Genomic DNA, 21,834 nt, shown 5'->3' with positions numbered 1-21,834 from the left:
GGGAGGCTGAGGCAGGAGAATGGCATGAACCCGGGTGGCGGAGCTTGCAGTGAGCTGAGATCCGGCCACTGCACTCCAGCCTGGGCGACAGAGCAAGACTCCGTCTCAAAAAAAAAAAAAGAAAGACTAACTGCAGTTAGTCGTTGATTGGATCCTAGGTATCCCTTCCCCCAAAAAAGGCAGGGAGAATAAAGAACACTTTTGAACAACTGGGAAAATTTGGGTATGAATGAATATCAGTTAATAATATCATGTTAATTTTAAATTCCTTGGGTGTGATTCTAGGAAAATGCCTTATTCTTTGGAGATTCACACTAAAGTATTTGGAGTGCAATGTCATTATGTCTACAACTTATTTTCAAATGGTTCAGGGGAAAAAAACATTGTGTGTGTGTATATATTTATATAGAGAGAGATATAAAGCAAATGTGGCAAAACATTAATAATTCGTTAACCTAGGTGAAAGACATATGCATAGTCATTGTTTAATTCTTTCAGTTTTTCTGCAATTTTGAAATTTTTCAAAATAAAAGTTGGGAAAACCAAAAACCACAAAGATAGTTCACTATTAATGTCTTTGAGGGAAAGGGAATGGGGAGACACTAACTCATGTATGTGAAAATTTTTTCTGATTGGCAAGTATATTCCAAGAGTAGGATGAGTAGGATTGGATGCCTTGTTATAAAATTATACAAACAGAATTATGTTCCAATTTTGTTCTCTAAGAAAACTTCCAACCTTAATGTTCAAAGTAGACTTTTCCAATTAGGAAGAATGTATGTTATGGAGTCAATACAAATATTTCAGTCTAATTGGCAATTACAGTCTTAACATAAAACTAATAAACATGTATTCTGGCTTATCAATTAATCTAATCTCGTCTGAGTTTAATTACTTTAAACAAGCCCTTAGAATCTACTGACTTACAAGTACATGGATAAAATTGAGTTCTTATTCTTGCAAACTGAGACTACGCTAGGGTAGTGAAAACATCTTAACTAGATTTTGCTTACACGTTTTATACTCTGGCTACATGGCACCAATCTGAAAAGCAGCTGCAACATTACTTAAAATCAGGAATCCAAATCTGTCCTTAGGAAAGAATCAGTGTTCAGAACTGGTATGTTCAGTGCACAATTGCTGTGGTGATGTCATGCTCTCCCTGGCCAGGTCTGAGCCTCAACAGATGAGAGACAGACATTCATGGCAAATGGAACCACTCTTCTCATTCCTCCTATGGGCCCCTCGCCTCTCCTCCCTGCCCTTGGGCAGTATGTGGGATGCAGGGATGTGGAATCCGGCTGACCTCGTTTCCTCCACCCTCTGCCTCATGGCATCTTGGCAGGACTGGGGGGTCCTCTAAGACAGCAGGCACCCCTTGCTGGCCTCTTATGGCCATTGCCTTCCAGGCAGCCTTTCTTCACGGTGGCGAGAGCTACCCCACAAGCCCATCAGGCTGCTCTTCCCTGCTTGCACCAGTGTTGGCTCTGCTAGACCTTTGCTGTGCTCCTGGAGTGCTCCAGGTTGTCCCTCAGGTGCCCCAGGCCGAGCAGTGGTGTCCTTCCTGTTTCCAGTGCCCAATCCTCCAGTCGCCACTGCAGTGTCTGCATGTGGGACCTGGAAAGTTTTGGGGAGGGTCGAGATGGTTTTTTTTTTTTTAATTTAGTTTTAAATTATTTTTAACTTTAAAAAAATCTGGTATGTTTAAATGAAATACATTAACTGAATCAGAACAACATTAAGGATGGAACAGTTCCTCCCTACCCACCTATCAAAGAAGTCTATAATGGGTCAACTGCACGGTGCTAGCAGAGGAGGGAGAATGTGGGGGTGGAACAGAAAGTGAGGGGGTTGGAAGATTGGTCACATTGAGCATATAAATAAATTGAGGATAATGAACCCCAGATTTCTCACTCCTGGAGAAGATACTTCAAACCTATCAAACGGAAAGGTGAGAAAGAACCCTGAAGTATTGCTTCAGAATTAAAGGGATCAGTATGAGCTATTTTATTTTATTTTATTTTACTTTACTTTATTTTATTTTATTTTGAGACGGAGTCTTGCTCTGTCACCCAGGCTGGAAGGCAGTGGCGCGATCTTGGCTCACTGCAATCTCCACCTCCCAGGTTCAAGTGATTCTCCCGTCTCAGCCTCTTGAGTAGCTGGGATTACAGGAGCACACCACCACATCCAGCCAATTTTTGTATTTTTAGTAGAGACGAGGTTTTACCATGTTGGCCAGGCTGGTCTCAAACTCCTGACCTCAAGTGATCCACCTGCCTCGGCCTCCCAAAGTGCTGGGATTATAGGCCACCACGCCCAGCCCTTTTAGTATATATATACACAGACACAGAAATAGTCATAGATGTGTGTATGTATATATGTGTATATTTCCTAGCTATGTTTGGTGAGAGGACATACTAAGTGTGTTAATCTCGGTTTCTAAATATTTATCCTACGAAACTGATTAAGGAAATGGCTGATTCCGGCCAGGTGCGGTGGCTCATGCCTGTAATTCCAGCACTTTGGGAGGCCGAGGTGGGCATCACCTGAGGTCGGGAGTTCGAGACCAGCCTGACAAACATGAAGAAACTCTGTCTCTAGTAAAAATACAAAAATTAGCTGGGTGTGGTGACGCATGCCTATAATCCCAGCTACTCGGGAGGCGGAGGCAGGAGAACCACTTGAACCCGGGAGGTGGAGGTTGCGGCGAGCTAAGATTGTGCCATTACACTCCAGCCTGGGCAACAAGAGTGAAACTCCGTCTCAAAAAAAAAAAAAAAAAGAAAAGAAAAGAAAGAAAGAAATGGTTGATTCCAGGTCTGAGGCAGGAAAAGTACAAGCTTAGCCTAGAAATCTTGTATCATAAAGTAAGCAAATGTTCAAAGAATGATGGGAACACGTCAAAGAAAAAAAAAAACACGCAGGAGCCAACTTGAAGGGACTTTTATTCCAGATATAGGACAATTTGAACACCTAAACAAATAATGAGTATGCTGGATTATAAGTAACTGAATAAATTAGGAACCCACATATCCACGTGGACATTAATTTTAAAAAATAAGTGTATAAATTGGGAAGAAGAGATAGTTCTTCCTTATAATAGAATGTCAATTAACAAATGTGGAAGTAATCAAATGTGGATAGAAATAAAAAATTAACCTTTGGCAACCATCACAGTAGTGGTCAACAATGGAGACTAATGCTAGTGAGTTAAAGGTTAGTGAGGAAGTGTAATCTCAGAAATACGCCCCACAAAATACTAATCAACTACAAATGGTAAACGGTAACTTTATGGTAGTCATGGTGACTTTAGGGCAGGTGATCAAGGTTAACAGCATCAGTGGTGGCATAGGTAGATACTGTGTGCCCCTGGATGTGATGCAGTCCACTGAGAAGAACATGACATCTTTTTTGTGGCTTTCATCTAAGCAGGTACTCAGTATGAGGAAAGTATCTACAGGATGGTAAGGTCTGTAATCTTCAAAACTGTTGCATTCATGAAAGACAGGAAAACACTGAGGACCTAGTTTCAGATTGGAGGAAGCTAAAGGGACATGACCACTAAATGATTGGGGATCTCAGACCAGAAAGAACAAAGAGTCATTGCTGGGACTTCCAGCAAAATTATTTCAACTTAAATTTTTTGAAAAAGGAAAAAAGGAAAATTAAAGGCCTGCAAATTTAATAATCATATACAGATATGCACTCCAATCTGGAGAAGAATGCCCCAGAAGACACATATCTTGTTACAGATCAGCCAATTTTTGGATAATCTCAGAGCTCCCTATGTATTTTAGCTTTTATTTTGCTGTCTTGTAACTACTTGGTACTTGCCTGTCTTCCTCACAAAACTATACTGGAGGAGAGGAATTTTTGCCGGATTCATCAAGATCCTAGATCCCACCCTCATTATTGCCATCCTCGCAGTCCTCTTAATCACTCCTATATTCAATAATAATATTAACAATAATGATATTAACAACCAGATCACACCTTGTCCACCCTTAACTCTGGCGTACTAAGCATCTTCAATGTTCATTCATTAATTCCTATTCTAACTCTCAGTCATCTAACTCCTGTTCTCTCTGATTTGCAACTTCTGTAGTTCCAATTCCTCTACTTACTTTCCATTTTATACCCTAGAAGTGGTTATGACCAGCACCTGCTGCCAAAGCGCTAACTCTAGGCCTCAATGCTCTCATCCATAAAATAAGAAACAATTGGCTGGGTGTGGTGGCTCATGCATGTAATCCCAGTACTTTGTGAGGCTGAGGTGGGTGGATCACGAGGTCAGGAGTTCGAGACCAGCCTGGCCAACATGGTGAAATCCTGTCTCTACTGAAAATACAAAAAATTAGCCAGGCGTGGTGGCAGGTGTCTATAATCCCAGCTACCTGGGAGGCTGAGGCAGGAGAATCGCTTGAACCCGGGAGGCGGAGGTTGCAGTGAGCCGAGACTGCGCCACAGCACTCCAGCCTGGGCAACAGAGCAAGACTCCATCTCAAACAAAAATACAATAAAATAATAAGGAACAATCTGGCCAAATGAGAATAATCCTGATTTCTCTAATGATTACTATGTACAGACACTGTGATAAAGGTATTTTTATTATGTCCAATTTACAGACAATCAACTGAAGCTTTGAAATCTTCTCAAGGTCCAAGGATACAAAACTAATGACTTGCAAATCCAGGGTTCAAATCTAGAGTTTCTGGTGCCCGTAAATGCATTATACTGCATCCTACACAGAACATATACCAGATATTTCTGGTGTAAACATTCTGTAGCACACTGAAAAACAAACAGGCTATGGTACAGACTCAGTACTGTACTTAGAAATTATAATGCTGAATTATTAGACTAATGTTTCTTAGATTGATTTTTTTTTCTGTTTTAAAATGATTTATACAAAAGTGTTTCTCATTCTAGCCTGAAATTAATTACTAATGGATGAAATGTAGAAAATTTCTTAACAACAGAACAAAAAAATTGAAGCATACTCACAACTTCTCCATAACGTGCAGTTGAAATTCTACGTAGAGGAAAATTCCCTGTGTTGCTGAAACATAATCCCCCTGTCTTCATAAATAAATGAGGGAAAAAATAGAAGCTTATGAAAAGGCATAAGCAATTGAATTAAAAATATATATACTTTATCAATTTGGTTAGCCTTACTAAAATGTTAGGTTCTGAACATGCACAGGACTTGCTGGTATTAACAAATGTTGGCTCACATCGGACGCACCTGTTCAATATAACAAAAATAATTTTTAAAATGTTAATAAATTATACTAAACCTAATTTAATAGAAAAGCTGTCTTTCTAAACAATGGATTAGAGTAGATTCATTCAGCAAGCAATTATGTAAATATGTTAAACAAATTTAAAATAACACGGATTTGAATAGTTTTAGGCCATTCTGTGTTACAAAGTATAAAGTAAGTAAAACTAATCAATAGAAGAGTATTTTTTAACTACATGGAATGTACAGAATGAATAATTCTGAATATCAAAGATAATTAAGTCACTCAACTAACAAAAGAGACCAACAAACTCATTCAAATGAAACCCAATCAATTTTTACAATTGGTCATATCAAATATACTTTCCTTATTTTATGTGCCACAAAGTAAAAAGGTAGCATAAGCTGAAGAGAAATGTATCTCTAGCTCCTATCAAAGCTACAGCCAACACTTTTAAATAAATTCTATTTATCATCTTTGTTTATTTTAGAAAAATACTTCATATTTTTCATTAATGAATGAGATAGATGGGGGAGGGTACTGGACCAGTGATGAGTGAATATATAGGTATTCTTCACTTGCAAAATAGAGCAGGTAGGAGTGGGGCTGGGGCATGACGTAAAACAGACCAGGCTTGGGGAAACATTAGAGGGGCAAAAAAAATCGATATTTGGATGCCGTAACTCAGGTCAGCCTCAGAGAAAAGATGATCCAACACTAAGTAGCCCTCAGAAAAGCTGCTCAGCTATTTTCTATATTAAACTTGGAAACTAAAGAAAAAACTGTGCCTGGAGGGAAGTCATGATGTAGGCCTCTAAAAAAATTAAAGAAGCTGAAATTGGTATACATGCTTAAATTAGAGGGAAGTATATAGGCAGGCAGGGGTGTGTGTGTGTGTGTGTTTCACAAACACATGCACAAAGGGGGAACAGGAAGCAACAGAAAATGGGACTATAAATCAGGGTACCTGAGCTATTATTAGTATACATTAATGTTTTATGTATTATAAGGGCTTTAGTACAGTACTTAGCACATAATTATATTATAGATTATATACCAGTTACATAACAACAAACAAAAATAGCTACCCTTTACAGAGTGGTTACTATGTAGCACTATACTAAGAACTGTACTTACTTATTTCTGAGCCATTACAGCCTATGAAGTGGGTGGCAATAGTACCATTCCAAAGACAAGGGATTGTGAAGTAGTGAGCTATCCAAGGTCAGACTACTAATAGACTGGACCAAAATTTGAACCCTAGTGTGTCTCATGCTCTAGGCATCAGCTTCTGTATCTGTTAATGTCTACTTCTATCCTTCCTTGGGTTATTGTGAAAACTAAGTGAACTAAGTGATATGATAGGAAAACATTCTTAAAAGTACAAATTATACATTAGTATAAGATGATATTAAAGAAGTCAGCCCCATCACACTGCTTACCTGTCTCCTAAAACATTTGCTACCATAAAAGAGTTTTCATTTCCATCACAGAGCTCACAAGTTGCTTGAGACAACAATGTTCCATTAATATCTCTTTCCACTAAACAGTTTAGAAACAAAAAAAAGATGTAACTCATAGTAAACATATAAGCTTCTACATATTCAGAAAATATTTAACAAAACCCAAGTGTAACTATTATTCTATTAATTTTCAAAACACTTTATTTGCATTAAAGGCATAACAAGTATCTCAATAATAAAGTATAGTGATCCCTTCATACCCATGCATGCCTCCAAAAAAAAAAAGAGAAGTGATGCCTTCCCTATTTTCACATAGTAAAATACAGAAAATCATTTTCCAAGTCATCATAACAATTAAGTCAGTACTTTTTTCCTCAAAATTGTCTTACCTCTTATCTATACATTTCTGTCACACTGGGATAGTGAAGCAAGTATTTTCGTAGATTACTGATAAGTTTCTGCGACTTAGAAGGCTTTTAGTAGTATCTATTAAAGTTTCAAATTCACATCCTTACAACACTACAATTTTGTTTTTAGATACCTAACCTGCAGAAACACTTGAACATGTACATAAGTATATTCATTGAAGCATTATTTGTTAGAAACAACATGAATATTTAAAATAGCAGAATGGTGGTATATCCATGCTACAAAATACTATGGAACAGATGAAAAAGAATCAGGTAAGGCCAGGTGAGGAGGATCATGCCTGCAATCCCAGCCCTTTGGGAGGCTAAGATGGGTGGATCACATGAGGCCAGGAGTTCAAGACCAGCCTGGCCAACATGGCAAAACCTTCTCTCTACTAAAAAAATACAAAAATTAGCTGGGCGTGGTGGCTTGTGCCTGTAATCCCAGCTACTCAGGTGGCTGAGGCATGAGAATTGCTTGAACCTGGTAGGTGGAGGTTGCAGTGAGCTGAGATCACACCACTACACTCCAGCCTGGGCAAGAGTGAGACCCTGTTTCAAATAAAAAAAAAAAAAAAGAATCAGCTAAATCTAACAGAGTATCAGAGTATACCATTAACTGAAAAAAGTATGCTAGAACAATATTTGTGTATGAAACATTTATGCAAACATACCACTTATGTTTCCTGTGGCTATATAATGTAGATCCTTATAACAGGGAAAAAATTCTGAATGTGCACACACACACGTGCACACACACATGTACACACACACACACAGTTACTTTGGGGTTGAAGGAGCAATAGAAAAACAGTATTGGGAAAAATGGTCAAAAAGGACTTAAGTCTTATCCATAATGTTTTAAGTTTTTGCATGGTAGTAAAAAGTAATTTTAACAAAAGTAAAGATGAGCAACTTGTTCCTCCTACAGTCACCCCTGTCTCAATAAATGACAGCTCCATTTGACCATTTACTGTGGTCGCAGTCCTTAAGAGTCTCCTCATGTTCCATATTAAAAAAATAAAAATAAAAAAATTAATGTGCAAATTCTGTCAGCTCTCTCTTCAAAATATATTCAGACACAGAATTATTTTCTCTACCTCTACAACTAATATCGTGGCCTGCCGGGTACAGTGGCTCATCGTGGCCTGCCGGGTACAGTGGCTTATCCCGTAATCCCAGTATTTTAGGAGGTCAAGGCAGGATGATTGCTTGAGGCCAGACATTCAAGACCAGCCTGGACAACATAGCAAAACCTCATCTCTATACACACACACACACACACACACACACACACACACACACACAGCTGGGTGTGGTGGCACGTGCCTGTAGTCCCAGCTACTCAGGAGGCTGGGGCAGGAGGATCACTTGAGCCCAGGAGGTCGAGGCTGCAGTGAGCTGTGATCATGCCACGGCCCTCCAACTTGGGTGACAGAGCAAGAGCCTGTCCAAAAATAAAAAATAAAAATAAAAATAAAAGAAAGAAAAAAGAAAAAACTCTGGCCCAAGCACCATCATCTATCACCTGGGCTTTTGTAACAGCACCTTAACTGGAGTGCTGGTTTTGTGCTCCATGCAGAAGCTAAAGTGAAGCTTTTAAAACTTCAGTGTGATCATGTCACTCTTTTGCTTAAAACCTTCCAAATGGCCTCCCATCTCACATAGGACAATTTCAAAGGTCACTAACACAGCATAAAGGTCTTACATGATCTGCACACTATCACCCCAATTTTTCAGACCCAGATGCTTCCACTTTACTTTACTTCTTTGCTTTAGCCACATTAGTGTACTTTCCGTTCTCTGAAAAATGCCAAATATACTCCCATCTTAGAATCTTAGTACTTGCTATTCCTTCTGCTTAGAATGATGTTCCCCAGTCATCCTCATGGCTCTCTGTCCCTCCCTTCCTTCAAGTCTTTCTTAGATTTCACCTTTCCAGAGAGGACTACCATGAAAATGTATGTAAAATAATACCCTATTCTCTCTCCCTTCTCTTGCACCATAGAGAATTTTAATCACGAAATAGTACCCTCTAAAATAGCAAAATACTGTTTCCACAGCTGTAACCTAACCCGAAGGGGCCAGAAGATGTCAGAGCCACTGTTTAGAGAAAGCAGCAAAGAACGTTCCTTTCCCTACTTCTCATCCACAGATATCTCAAGAGCATCTAATTTAGGGAATGAAGAATTATAAGAATTACAATAACATAGCTACAGTAATAGAAACATAACTTGAGTGGTTAACTATATAAGATTTCAAACTAGTTTTTATTCTTCCAGTTAATTACTGGAAGTGATATCAAGTGTACCAGTACGTATTTTCTCTTGATATTAACGTGTACTGTCCAATACAGTTACTGTTGACTGTGGTTACTAGCCACTTGTGATTACTGACCACTTGAAATGTGCCTAGCCAGAATTGAAATCTCAAAAATTTATTAAGAACAAAAGAACGGGCTGAGCATGGTGGCTCATGCCTGTAATTCCAGCAATTTGGGAGGCCAAGGCGGGCGGATCACCTGAGGTCAGAAGTTTGAGACCAGCCTGGTCAATATGGTACAACCCCATCTCTACTAAAAAATACAAAAATTAGCTGGGGGCAGTGGCAGTTGCCTGTAGTCACAGCTACTCAGGAGGCTGAGGCAGAAGAATCACTTGAACCTGGGAGGCAGAGGTTGCAGTGAGCCGAGATTGTGCCATTGCACTCCAGCCTGAGTGACAAGAGTGAAACTCTGTCTCAAAAAAAAAAAAAAAAAAGAACAAAAGAATGAAGATATCTCAAAAATTGTTCAGCTTGATTACCTGTTCAAAGGATAATATTTTAAATAATATTAGGCTAAATAAAGTATATTATTAAAATTCATTTCATGTTTCTTTTTACTTTTTTTAATGTGTAGACAAGAAAATTAAAAATTACATATTTGGTTTGCATTGTATTTCTACTGAACTGCACTACTTTAAACAAACGCCAGCATATTTGGCCTTAACAGTTTTTATTCCAAATTTATGATTAAATCTGACTTACCTTCATCTTCCCATAATCCTAAAATTTACAGTAGAAATAGTACATCATGAAGTGTAACAAATTTCATATTGCCATCCAACTCATAAAACTTTCATTAGCCCCATCCCTAAGAATACACCCCCCAAATACCATGAGAATCAAGTTAATATTTTCAATGGAGGCAAGAGTGCCAACGAAACTACTAAGAAGCCGGGTGCGGTAGATTGCTTAAGCCCAGGAGTTTGAATCCAGCCTGGGTAACATAACAAGATCTCGTCTCTAAAAAAAATAAGACCAGGCAACTCTAATCCCAACATATGGGGAGGTCAAGGCAGGAGGACTGCTTGAGGTCAGGAGTTCGAGACCAGCCTGAGATATATAGTAAGACCCCCATCACTACAAAAAAATTTGTTGAAACAAACAAAAAAAAAATTGAGATAATTTAAAAATTAATCTTTGAATGGGTAATATATGAAATATAAAAATAAAAGGCACAAAAGGATTTATTTTATTTTATTTTTTGAGACAGTTTTGCTCTTGTCACCCAGGCTGGAGCGCAGTGGCATGATCTCACTCACTGTAACCTCCGCCTCCCAGATTCAAGTGATTCTCCTGCCTCAGCCTCCCAAGTAGCTGGGACTACAGGCACCTGCCACCATGCCCGGCTAATTTTTGTATTTTTAATAGAGATGGGGTTTCACCACGTTGGCCAGGATGGTCTCGAACTTCTAACCTCAGGTGATCCACCTGCCTTGGCCCCCCAAAGTGCTGTAATTACAGGCGTGAGCCACCACACCAAGCACAAAAGGATTTAAAATGAAAATTAAGTCTCTTTCCCGCCATTCCCAGGCACTCAGTTCTTCACTCAGGAGGCAGCACTGTTACCAGTTTCTTATGAATCCTTTCAGAAATAGCCTGTGTATATACAAGCACATATGCATATATAATGGTCTTTAAAAAGCTAAATAGTGGAATACCAAATACATAAAATAGTGCTGATAAATAACAGGTACTCAATAAATACTTGTAGATGAATGAATAAATTATTCTATATCTTGCTTTTTTACTCAATATATCTTAGATTTCTTTCCATAGTAATATGTGTAGAACTGCCTCTTTATTTTTCCACAATTGCATTCTATACCATTGTATGACTATATCATAATTTATTTGGCTGATCTCATCTTGATAGACTCTTATATTGTTTACAATCTTTTGTCTCAGGAATAATGTTGCAAGAAAAAAAAAACATTCAACACTTCTTCAGGCATATAGTTAAGTGTATCCGAATGAGAAATTTCTAGATGAGAGCTTTCTAGGCAAAGATAATCTGTATTTTTAATTTTGATAAACACTGTAAATTTGCTCTCCACAGAGGTTGCACCAACTTATAATTTTCCCTATTAATACATGAATAACTATTTCCTTGTATCCTTATAAATACATTGTCAAAGTTGAAAAAGTTTCTTTTTGTTGTTTTTATATGGAGTTTCACTCTTGTTGCCCAGGCTGGAGTGCAATGGCATGATCTTGGCTCACTGCAACCTCCACCTCCTGCGTTCAAGCAATTCTCTTGCCTCAGCCTCCAAGAAACTGGGATTACAGGCATGTGCTACCATGCCTGGCTAATTCTGAATTTTTAGTAGTGACTACGTTAGTCAGGCTGGTCTTGAACTCCTGAACTCAGGTGATCTGCCCACCTCGGCCTCCCAAAGTGCTGGATTACAGGTGTGAGCCACTGTGCCTGTTCGAAAAAGTTTTATAATAAAATCTGGTAGGTTAAAAATAAAATCTCATTTTAGCTTTAATGTACATTTTCTTACTCTGAGTAAGATTCAATATTTTTTCTCATTTTTTTTCTATGTGAACTTTATTTATGATTTTTGGCTATTTTAAAAATTGGGCTATTCATCTTACTTTTATTTATCTGTGGGACCTTTACATTTATTGAAGAACTTTGACCTCTGTCTATTGTATGCATTAATATTTTTCTTTAGTTTGTAGTTTGGTTTTTGGTATTATAATTTTTATGGCATTTTATAAATTCACCAATTTTTCCTTCTGTGGTTTTTCTTTTCTTTTTCTTTTTGTCTTTTTTTTTTTTTTTTTTTGTAGAGACAGAGTCTCTCTATGTTGCCCAGGCTGGTCAGGAACTCCTTGGCTCAAGTAATCCTCCCACCTAGGCCTCCAAAGTGATTATTTTTGGTCACACTTAGGCCTATTACAACAAAACTATACAAGTTTTTCCTACATTTTCTTTAAGAACTTTCATATATTCATATTTAGTATTTGACTCATTTGGAGTTTAATTTTCTCAGAAATAAGGTAGAAACCCAACTTGGTGTTTTCTCAGTTTTCCCAGCACCATTTATCAGTTTTATCCCCACTTGGATGAAATGCCACTTTTTGCACATACCAAATTCCCATATGAATTGAATCTATTCTGACTGTCTAAGTTCCATCAATCAGTCTGTGTACCCATAAGCCTGTCATACATGTGATTATAGTAGCTATATAACATGCATATTATCTGATGGGGTAGTTCCTTCTTTCCCTTCCCAGAATTTTCTTAGATCTCATATGTCTTTCCTGATAAACTTCAGAATCTATTTGTATATTACCCCAAAACAAACAAATAATAACCTGATAGAATTTCCGAGGGTCCTTTAAAATATACAGTCTGGTAGGAGAGTTGGCATCTTTCTAATATTTAATCTTCCCATGCAAAAATAGAGACTGCATTTTCACTTATAAAAGCCTGCCTTCATATCCCTCAGTAATACTCACAAATTTCTTCAATTAATTATGTTGTACATTCCTTCTAAAGTATATGCCAAGGTCGGGCGCAGTGACTCAAGCCTGTAATCCCAGCACTTTGGGAGGCTGAGGTGGGCACATCACCTGAGGTCGGGAGATCAAGACCAGCCTGACCAACATGGAGAAACCCCGTTATCTGCTAAAAATACAGAATTAGCCAGGCGTGGTGGCACATGCCTGTAATCCCAGCTACTCGGGAGGCTGAGGCAGGAGAATCGCTTGAACCCAGAGGGAGGCTGCAGTGAGCTGAGATTGCACCATTGCACTCTAGCTTGGGCAACAACAGTGAAAACTCTTGTCTCAAAAAAAAATCCAAAAATTAAAATTTAAAAAAAAGGATATACCTACTTATTTTTTCTTTTTTGTTGCTATTGTATGTGAGGTATTTTCTTTCATCACTGTTTATAGTAATTTTTAGTCATTCTCTTGGGTGTTTTAAACATACAATCAAATCATCTGTAAACAATGATATTTTACTTTTTTTGCTTGTTTGTTTGAGACAGGGTCTTACCCTGTCGCTCAGGCTGGAGTGCAGTGGCACCATCTCAGCTCACTGCTGCCTTAACCTTCCAGGCTCAAGCGATCTTCCCACCTTTGCCTCTCGAGTAGCTGGGACTACAGATGCATGCCACCATACCTGAATAATTTCTTTTTTATTTGTAGAGATGGGGTTTCACTGTGTTGCCCAGACTGGTCTCAAACTCTTAAGCTCAAACAATACACCTGCCTTGGCCTTCCAAAATGATGGGATTAACGGCCTACCTTTTCTTTTCCAGTGATAAATATTTTTTTTTCTCTTACTTAAGTGCATAGTTTGCATCCTTTTCCAGGTCCTGACATTAATAGGAACGCTTACACTTTTTGCCTATTAAGCATCAACTTGGTTTTTGAGTTGAGACATACATATTTTATCATGTTATGTTAAAGAAGTAATCATCTAATCCTACACAATTAAGAGTTTCAAAAAACTCAGACAAAATTCTGTATTTTCTTCTCAATGCCTGCTGATGTCTTAAGTATCACTAAATTTGTACAAAAATAATTTTTATAAACACTATTAAGGGCTGGACACAGTGACTGATGCCTATAATCCCAGCACTTTAGGAGGTGAGGCAGGAAGATCTCTCGAGGCCAGGAGTTCAAGACCAGGCTGGGCAACGTAACAAGACCCAGTCTCTACAAAAAATTTAAAAATTAGCCAGCTGCAGTGGTGTATGTGTGCAGTCCTAGCTACTCAGGAAGCTGAGGCAGGAGGATTGCTTGAACCACTACAAAAATATTAAGTAATCGTTTAACTATTTAAATTAATGCCCTTTTCAAAAAACAAAAAACAAAAACACAAATGAAGATTTATTACTACTTCTTTGTAAGGAATCTAATTCTTACCTAAAATATGGCCAGCAGGACAGTGGCATTTTCCTTCGGCAGTTAAGCCACTAGGGCAAGAAATGCAGTTCCAGCCATCTTCTGTAACACCTTTCTAAATTAAAAGAAAAAAAAAAGCTTTTCTCTTTTTTAATTAACTTTCTTCTTCATAACCATGTAAGTTCAAAATGCCATAAGAGTATATAACTGCAGTGAATATTCAAATAAATCATACATATATGAGCCACATAAAAATTCCCTGGAGAGATAATTCATGCTTATATTCCAAAATTAAGCTCTATATTATTACTATGTCCTGACAACTATTAAAGGATTAACTGTGGATAATAGTTCTCTCTTCTTCAGGATCTTTAATTCAAATGGATGCCTACTTTCATAATTATTTGTCATTTAGTTTTTCTGTTTACAAATATAAAACACAACACAACACAAAAAGATTGAATCAATAGTCAGTTAATAGGTTAATCTCACCTGTTCTAAAACATTATTCTAATTTTTAAAAATTCAAATACATAAAAAATTTAGTCCAGGCATGGTGGCTCACATCTGTAATTTCAGCACTTTGAGAAGTCAAGGTGGGTGGATCACTTGAGACCAAAAGTTTGAGGCTAGCCTGGCCAACGTGGTGAAACCTCGTCTCTACTAAAAATACAAAAATTAGCTGGGTGTGGTGGTGTATGCCTATAATCCTACTTGGGAGGCTGAGGCACCAGAATGGCTTGAACCAGAAAGGTGGAGGTTGCAGTGAGCTGAGATCACACCACTGTACTCCAGCCTGGGCAACAGTAATACTCTGTCTCAAAAAAAAAAAAAAAATTCATTTATGATTCAAAATGGGTAAATTTTATGAAATATAAATTATACACAGTCGTTGAAATTGATTTATGGAATATTTTCTTCTATCCATTTATGGCTTGTACTAGTACACTTTTTTTTTTTTTTTTTTTGCAATGGGAAGAGAAGGGATAAATACTGAAGGGATTTACTCAATAAATGTCCATCACAGAGTTTTCCTTTTTTTTTTTTTTTTTGAGACAGTCTTCGCTCTGTCACCAGGCTGGAGTGCAGTGGCACGATCTCGGCTCACTGCAAGCTCCACCTCCCGGGTTCAAGGGATTCTCCTGCCTCAGTCTCCCGAGTAGCTGGGACTACAGGCACATGCCACCATGTCCAGCTAATTTTTGTATTTTTGGTAGAGATGGGGTTTCACCACGTTTGCCAGGATGGTCTTGATCTCCTGACCTCTTGATTCGCCTGCCTCGGCCTCTCAAAGTGCTGGGATTACAGGCGTGAGCCACTGCGCTCAGCCTGGTAAAGGTTTTTGATAAAGTATGACAGCATTCAAAATTGGGCTTATTATATTATATGGTTTAGGAAAAGCCTGGGGCAACAAACACAATAATTACAAACACAGTTGTACCCAAAGTTCATAAAGTACAAAAATAATGCCACAAATTATTTTAAATTTTGGTTGAAAAGACTGAATTTATCAAGAAATACTCCTATTTTGCAATACGTTTATATAGGACTATTTATTTATTTATTTATTTATTTATTTTTTGAGACAGAGTCTCACTTTGTCACCCAGGCTGGAGTGCAATGGTGCGATCTTGGCTCACTGTAACCTTCGCCTCCTGGGTTCAAGTGATTCTCCTGCCTCAGCCTCCCAAGCAGCTGGGACTATAGGTACACGCCACCATGCCCAGCTTATTTTTGTATTTTTAGTAGAGATAGAGTTTCACCATATTGGCCAGGCTGGTCTCCCGAGCTCATGATCCACCGGCCTCAGCCTCCCAAATTGCGGGGATTACAGGCATGAGCCACCATGCCTGGCCTATATAGGACAATTTAAAGATTACAATAACTTAAAAAATGTCACTGAAAAACAAAATGCTTAGCAGCATTTTATCATGGGTAATTCAGGTAGGATCAACATCTGCAAAGATATAAAATAAATGGTAACCTATTATAATCTATTATAAAGATGTAAAATAAATGGTAATATAAAAAATGGTAATCAGACCTACAAGTAATACAGATAGCTGTAAATCAGGACAATTGATAACTTCATATTAAATTCCCAGAATTAATATTTTTTATATGACGAGAAAAAACATTACTGTAAATGTCAGACTGTTACACAGACTTTTAATTATCCAACATGATTGAAAAATATATTTGTTAATTGAGAATTATCATATATAGTAACTACTAATTTTTCAAAAATTATGATATAATGAAATTACCAACAAAACAGAAACAGACATTATTTAACCTATTTATTAATGCAATTGGTATTTCATGAAATAATTACACCTCAGATATCATTATGAACATCAATCATCATATAAACTGTTGACATGGTAGGTCTAAGACAACTCCATTTGCATCAGTCAAAGAATATACACATCCCAAATTGCACACATCCCAAACTGCTCTATATATTCCTTATTCATCTAATTTTCTTCTTAATCGAGTTATTCTATGAGTAAAAACAAAAACTTAAATTTTTACAGCTTTGTGGTTTTTGGGATTTCAGATTTTAAAAGAAATACATTTCTGTTTTCTCCAAGTTTGCATAAAATTTCGCTGATTTCCCAAAACTTACTCTAGTAAAAATAAAGTTAGCATAGTAATTTTAAAGTTTGTGGGGAAACATTAAACATTAAATTATAGTTTGAAAAATAAAGATATTTAACTTATTACTTTTACAGTTAAGTTATTTTAAAATAAATTATGCATACCATGTTTTCTGGGCACTTTTTACAAATAACAGCAGGTCCTCCATTATTAGAGATCATCTGAAATCCTGGTAGACATACACATGAAGTTCCTAAAAAAAAAAAAAAAAAAGCCAACTTTATCCTTGATAAATAAAAATAAAGTTCCAAGATAGTGAAACTTTTAATAAGTCTGAAGACCTTGAGAAGCAGTATAGTGATTAACAGCAGGATTCTGGAGCCACTACTGCCTGGGTTCAAATCCAGAAACATACTTCTTGAGTTCCAATCTTAGTACTCCTACTCGGTTGCATGACCTTGAACAAGTTACTAAACTCTCTGCCTTGGCTTCCTCTACAATAAAAAGGAGAAAAAAAATCGGTATCTACCTCATAGTATTAGTATGAGCATAAAATTAGTTATTATACGTAAAGGTCTTAGACTGTCACACAGCTGGTATTGTGTTGCTACCATTTTAAGCGCAAGTATAACTAAACTATTAAACTACTTAACTGCTGCTGGAAATTTTACATTTCTACGTCACTAAACAATATATATGTATTCGGGCCAGGCGCGGTGGCTCACGCCTGTAATCCCAGCACTTTGGGAGGCGGAGGCGGGTGGATCGCCTGAGGTCAGAAGTTCGAGACTAGCCTGATCAACATGATGAAACTCCATCTCCAGGGACTAGGGATCGACCAAGGCGGGAGTGTTACTTTTGCCAGGACCCACCTCAAACCGTCTTACCTCGGGCATCCTGCCTCTGGTTAACTCCACACGGAACACAGGAGAGCGCGGAGATATCAAAGTACTGGTTGTTGTCGCACTTCTCCGGCTGCTGGAAAGGGAAAGAGAAGGTCTGGGCCTGTAAGAAGCGAGGGAGGGACAACAGGAGGAACACGGTCACGGCCCGGGCAGATAAGAGGTACCAAGCCGCCATTGCCACCTCAGCCCCACCGCGCGTCGCCATGGTACCGACGCTGGCAGCCTCACAGGCGTCAGTCCCCCATCAGCCTCTGCGGCAGCTCCGCTGAGCTGATTGGACAACCCAAGTCTGGGTACCGGAAGTCACTGCTGGTGTTGCTTGGTTGCTAGGTTACCAACCCTGCGCGAAGTTGGCAGGTCCAGTAAAGAGTAGGTTAGAGGCCGGCTAACCCTGACGCCCAGCGGTATTTTCAAAAGTGTATAGAGTTCCTCTACTTACGATAGGGCTGCCTCCTCCCCTCAATAAACCCATCGTAAGTTGGAAATATCATAATTTGTCGAGTTATATTTACATCAGAATTTATTCAGACTAGGTAATTTTCACGTTAAAGGAAACATGACTTGTAGTTTAACAATTTGATGTCAAAAAAAACCCACTGACTTAAAACCTAGTGAAGGATTACTATAGCTTAAGCACTGAAAAAATAAAAAATTTTTCCTGCCAGGTTTGAGCATAGGAAATCATGTATGTGAGACAAAGTAGGAAACGGAAGAAATCATGTTTGCTCATTCTGTTGCCAGCGGAATTTCACAAAGCCCCTGATTCAGTGACTGAACACAGTCCTCCAGAAGAATGCCCTGAAGACAGTAAGAGGATAGAGCACAGGTTTCCACAACTGTTGCTTGAATCACTTCATTTTCTAAAAAAACACGTTCAGTGATCCTAGCTCTTGCCTCTTTCTGTACGTAAGATAACGTCTGACAGGATTAAAGATTATGCCTCTGTAACCTATAATCAGATGTACTCTCCAACCAAAACTTTGATGAGATTTTGCTCCAGTGTAACTTCTGAGCATGTTTAATGTAACTTTTGAGCACATGCAGAACTCCATCGCTTGATAATAGAAACTGTGGGCAGAACCGCTGCTTTGGAGCAGTATAACATAAACTCTCTGAACGACTCCCCAGTGTTGCATTCCTCAGTAAGACTCCAAATAAAACTAACTTTGAGTCTTTAAAAGCCTTATTTTTTTCTTTAGTTGACATGTATATAAAATGAGATCACCTTTACACCTCTTGTGAATAAAAGAATCTAAGCCTGGTGCTGTGGCTCACGCCTCTAACCCTAACATTTTGGGAGGCCACCGCAGAAGGATTGTCTGAGCCCAGGAATTCAAGACCAGCCTGGGCAACATAGTGGGACTCCACCTCTACGAATAAAATTTATTTTAATTAGCTGGGTGGGTGGCACATGCCTATGGTCCCGGCTACTTGGAAGGCTGAGGCAGGAGAACCATTTCAGCCCAGGAGGTCAATGAGCCCAAAGGCTGCAATAAGCTGTGATCGTGCCACTGCACTCCAGCCTGGATGTCAGAGACCCTGTATCAAAAAAAAAAAAAAAAAAAAAATCCTGGACAAATATATGGAAACTTTTAGAGTTAGAGACCACTTGCAAGGCTAAGGTAGAAATCTAGAGTCTAAATTGGAGCCATGGAGGAAAGGAGAGGCAGGAGAGGATGAATAAAGGAGCTATTCAGGAAGAAGAATTATGAGAATTTTATGATTTGGACATAGGAAGTAAAGAAACAGAATCAAGGATAACTTACAGGTTTCTGATTTGGGTGGCTGGGTAAATGGTTGTGATATTAAAGGAAGATACCTGTGGCAGATAGCTTCTAAGCGAAAACTTATTGGGTAAATAAAATTTTAAGGTAGAAATGAAAGTTATAGGAATATTTAACATGGTGGGGCGCTGGGGGGTGAATAATAATAGAAATAATAGGTATTAATAGCTTGTTTTTGTTATCAAGCAAATGAGCTCTGTATCCAATGTGCGCACAGAAGCTAATACTATGTGGCACAAGCTTTTGAGGAAAAAAAGGCTTTATTTGCACAACTGTTCAGCAAGGATATAGGAGTGCATTCAAATCTGTCTCCCTGATTTGGCGTCTGGGGTAAACTCATGGGCTTGGAAAGCCAAGGGAAAGGATTTACGAATGTGTCCTGGCAGGCTGATTGGAGGATTTAAATTTGACCATTTAGAAAAAGGTATGTAGAGGCCGATTTTAGGCCCGATCCTCCAGTCAAATGGACCCATCACTTTTGAAAGAGTTCCAAGTTCAGGTTCCAGTCATGTCCTGGTCTTCTTGGTTCCAAGGAAAGGATTCATTGGTTTTGGGTGTTGTTAGAGGTCCAAGCTTTTTCTATTGTACACGACTGGGCTACATGGCTTGCAGTTTTTGGCTCTGTTATATCTAAAAGGTAACACGATATTTTGTTATCAACAGGGTAGGCCCAGTTTGGACTAGTCCCATGGAGACACTTTTAATGTGTCCGGTATTGCAATATCTCATTTGATCCTAAATTGGGACTGTTATCATCACCTTTAATTTACATGAAATAACCAAGGCTTTGAAAGTATAAGTGACTCTCTAAGGTCACACTTAATTCATGGTTCTAACCCTGTTAATTTGACACCAGAGCCCATACTTTTCTTCAGTTTGTTGTTGTTGTTGTTTTAAACTTTAATTTAGGTTCAGAAGTACATGTGCAGGTTTGTTATACAGGTAAATTGAGTGTCTCGGGGGCTTGGGGTACAGATTATTTCCTTACCCATGTGATAAGCATAGTACCCAATAGGTAGTTTTTTGATCTGTACTCTCCTTTCACCCTGCATCCTCGAGTAGCACCCAGTATCTATTGTTCCCTTCTTTGTGTCCATCTGTACCCAGTGTTTAGCTCCAACTTACAAGTGAGAACACACAGTATTTTATTTTCTTTCCTGTGTTAGTTTGAGATAGGAGGTTGGCAGGACCGATTTCACAGGATAAGGTCATAAAGACCTGGCTGATAAAACAGGATAGGTAAAGAAGAGGACTGAAACCTGCTAAAACCAAGATGGTGACCAAAGCGACCTCTGGTCATCCTCACTGTTCATTATATGCTAATTATAATGTATTAGCATGCTAAAAGACACTCCCACCAGCACCATGACAGTTTGCCCATGCCATGCCCACTTAGAGAAGTTACCCTATATGGTCTAACAAGGGAGGACACTCTTTTCCAGGAACTCTCCACCTTTTTCCTGGAAAACTCATGAATAATCCATCCCTTGTTTAGCATATGATCAAGGAATAACCATAAATATACTCAGTCTAGCAGCCCATACCATTGCTCTGCCTATGAAATAGCCACTCTTTATTCCTTTACTTTCTTAACAAACTTGCTTTCACTTTATTCTGTCAGATTGCTCTTGAATTCCTTCCTGCATGAAGCTGAGAACCTACATGGCCACTCAGGCTGAACCCTAATTTTGAGGTTTGTTCTGTGACAAGTTCGCTTTGGATAATGCAGAGCCCACACTCTTAAGTCCTGTTTTTTATTGTTGCCTTTGAATCTCTGGATGTGCTTTTCTGGGCAGGAATAAAGAAAAGCTAAAGGCAAGTAAGTTCAAGACGAGATTAATGAATTAAAATATTACAAAGAAGGTGAAAAACAGAAGTGGAGGTTGTGCAGAAAGGGGAATTAGGGAGGTTCAGATCTTACAGCTGGGGTACTTTGTGTGGTGAACCCTGTGCTTATTCCCAATCTCCAGACACTTAGTGCCCTTTTGATTTGTTAACCTTTTGTGTGTAACTTGTTTTTTACTCACTTGAAGTCTTCAGGATGTTCCTCTCTATGCCCCACCTTCTCATTTTTCTTAATTTTACAGTGATATATCTGGGTATGTTTCATTGTCATCTTTTGTGTGGAACACGTGTTGTAACGTTGCAATCCAGCAAAGAAACTCATGACCTTTAAGACTGGGAAATGATTTCTTCTATTAACTATTCCTTTGAAGACTTTCTCTCCATTTTTTTTT

At 38.4% G+C, this 21,834-nt stretch overlaps 1 protein-coding gene across 1 annotated transcript in view; it reads right to left on the bottom strand.

Moving 5' to 3' along the window:
• TMEM67 (transmembrane protein 67) overlaps positions 1–18,075 on the bottom strand; it is a 76,894-nt gene extending 58,819 nt beyond the window's left edge. The window contains exons 1-6 of the mRNA XM_011978681.1: positions 17,796–18,075; positions 17,073–17,161; positions 14,329–14,422; positions 6,689–6,788; positions 5,179–5,248; positions 5,008–5,082 (exon numbers count right to left, since the gene is read on the bottom strand). Of these exons, the coding sequence (XP_011834071.1) occupies positions 5,008–5,082; positions 5,179–5,248; positions 6,689–6,788; positions 14,329–14,422; positions 17,073–17,161; positions 17,796–18,018 (651 nt within the window). The 5' untranslated portion in view covers positions 18,019–18,075. The remainder of the gene's footprint in view (positions 1–5,007; positions 5,083–5,178; positions 5,249–6,688; positions 6,789–14,328; positions 14,423–17,072; positions 17,162–17,795) is intronic.
• Positions 18,076–21,834: the final 3,759 nt, after the last annotated feature.

Source organism: Mandrillus leucophaeus, unplaced genomic scaffold (assembly GCF_000951045.1).
Source record: "Mandrillus leucophaeus isolate KB7577 unplaced genomic scaffold, Mleu.le_1.0 Scaffold198, whole genome shotgun sequence".
Taxonomy (NCBI): Eukaryota; Metazoa; Chordata; class Mammalia; order Primates; family Cercopithecidae; genus Mandrillus; species Mandrillus leucophaeus.
Note: the sequence above shows the minus strand (reverse complement) of the source record. Positions and strands in the feature narration are given on the sequence as shown.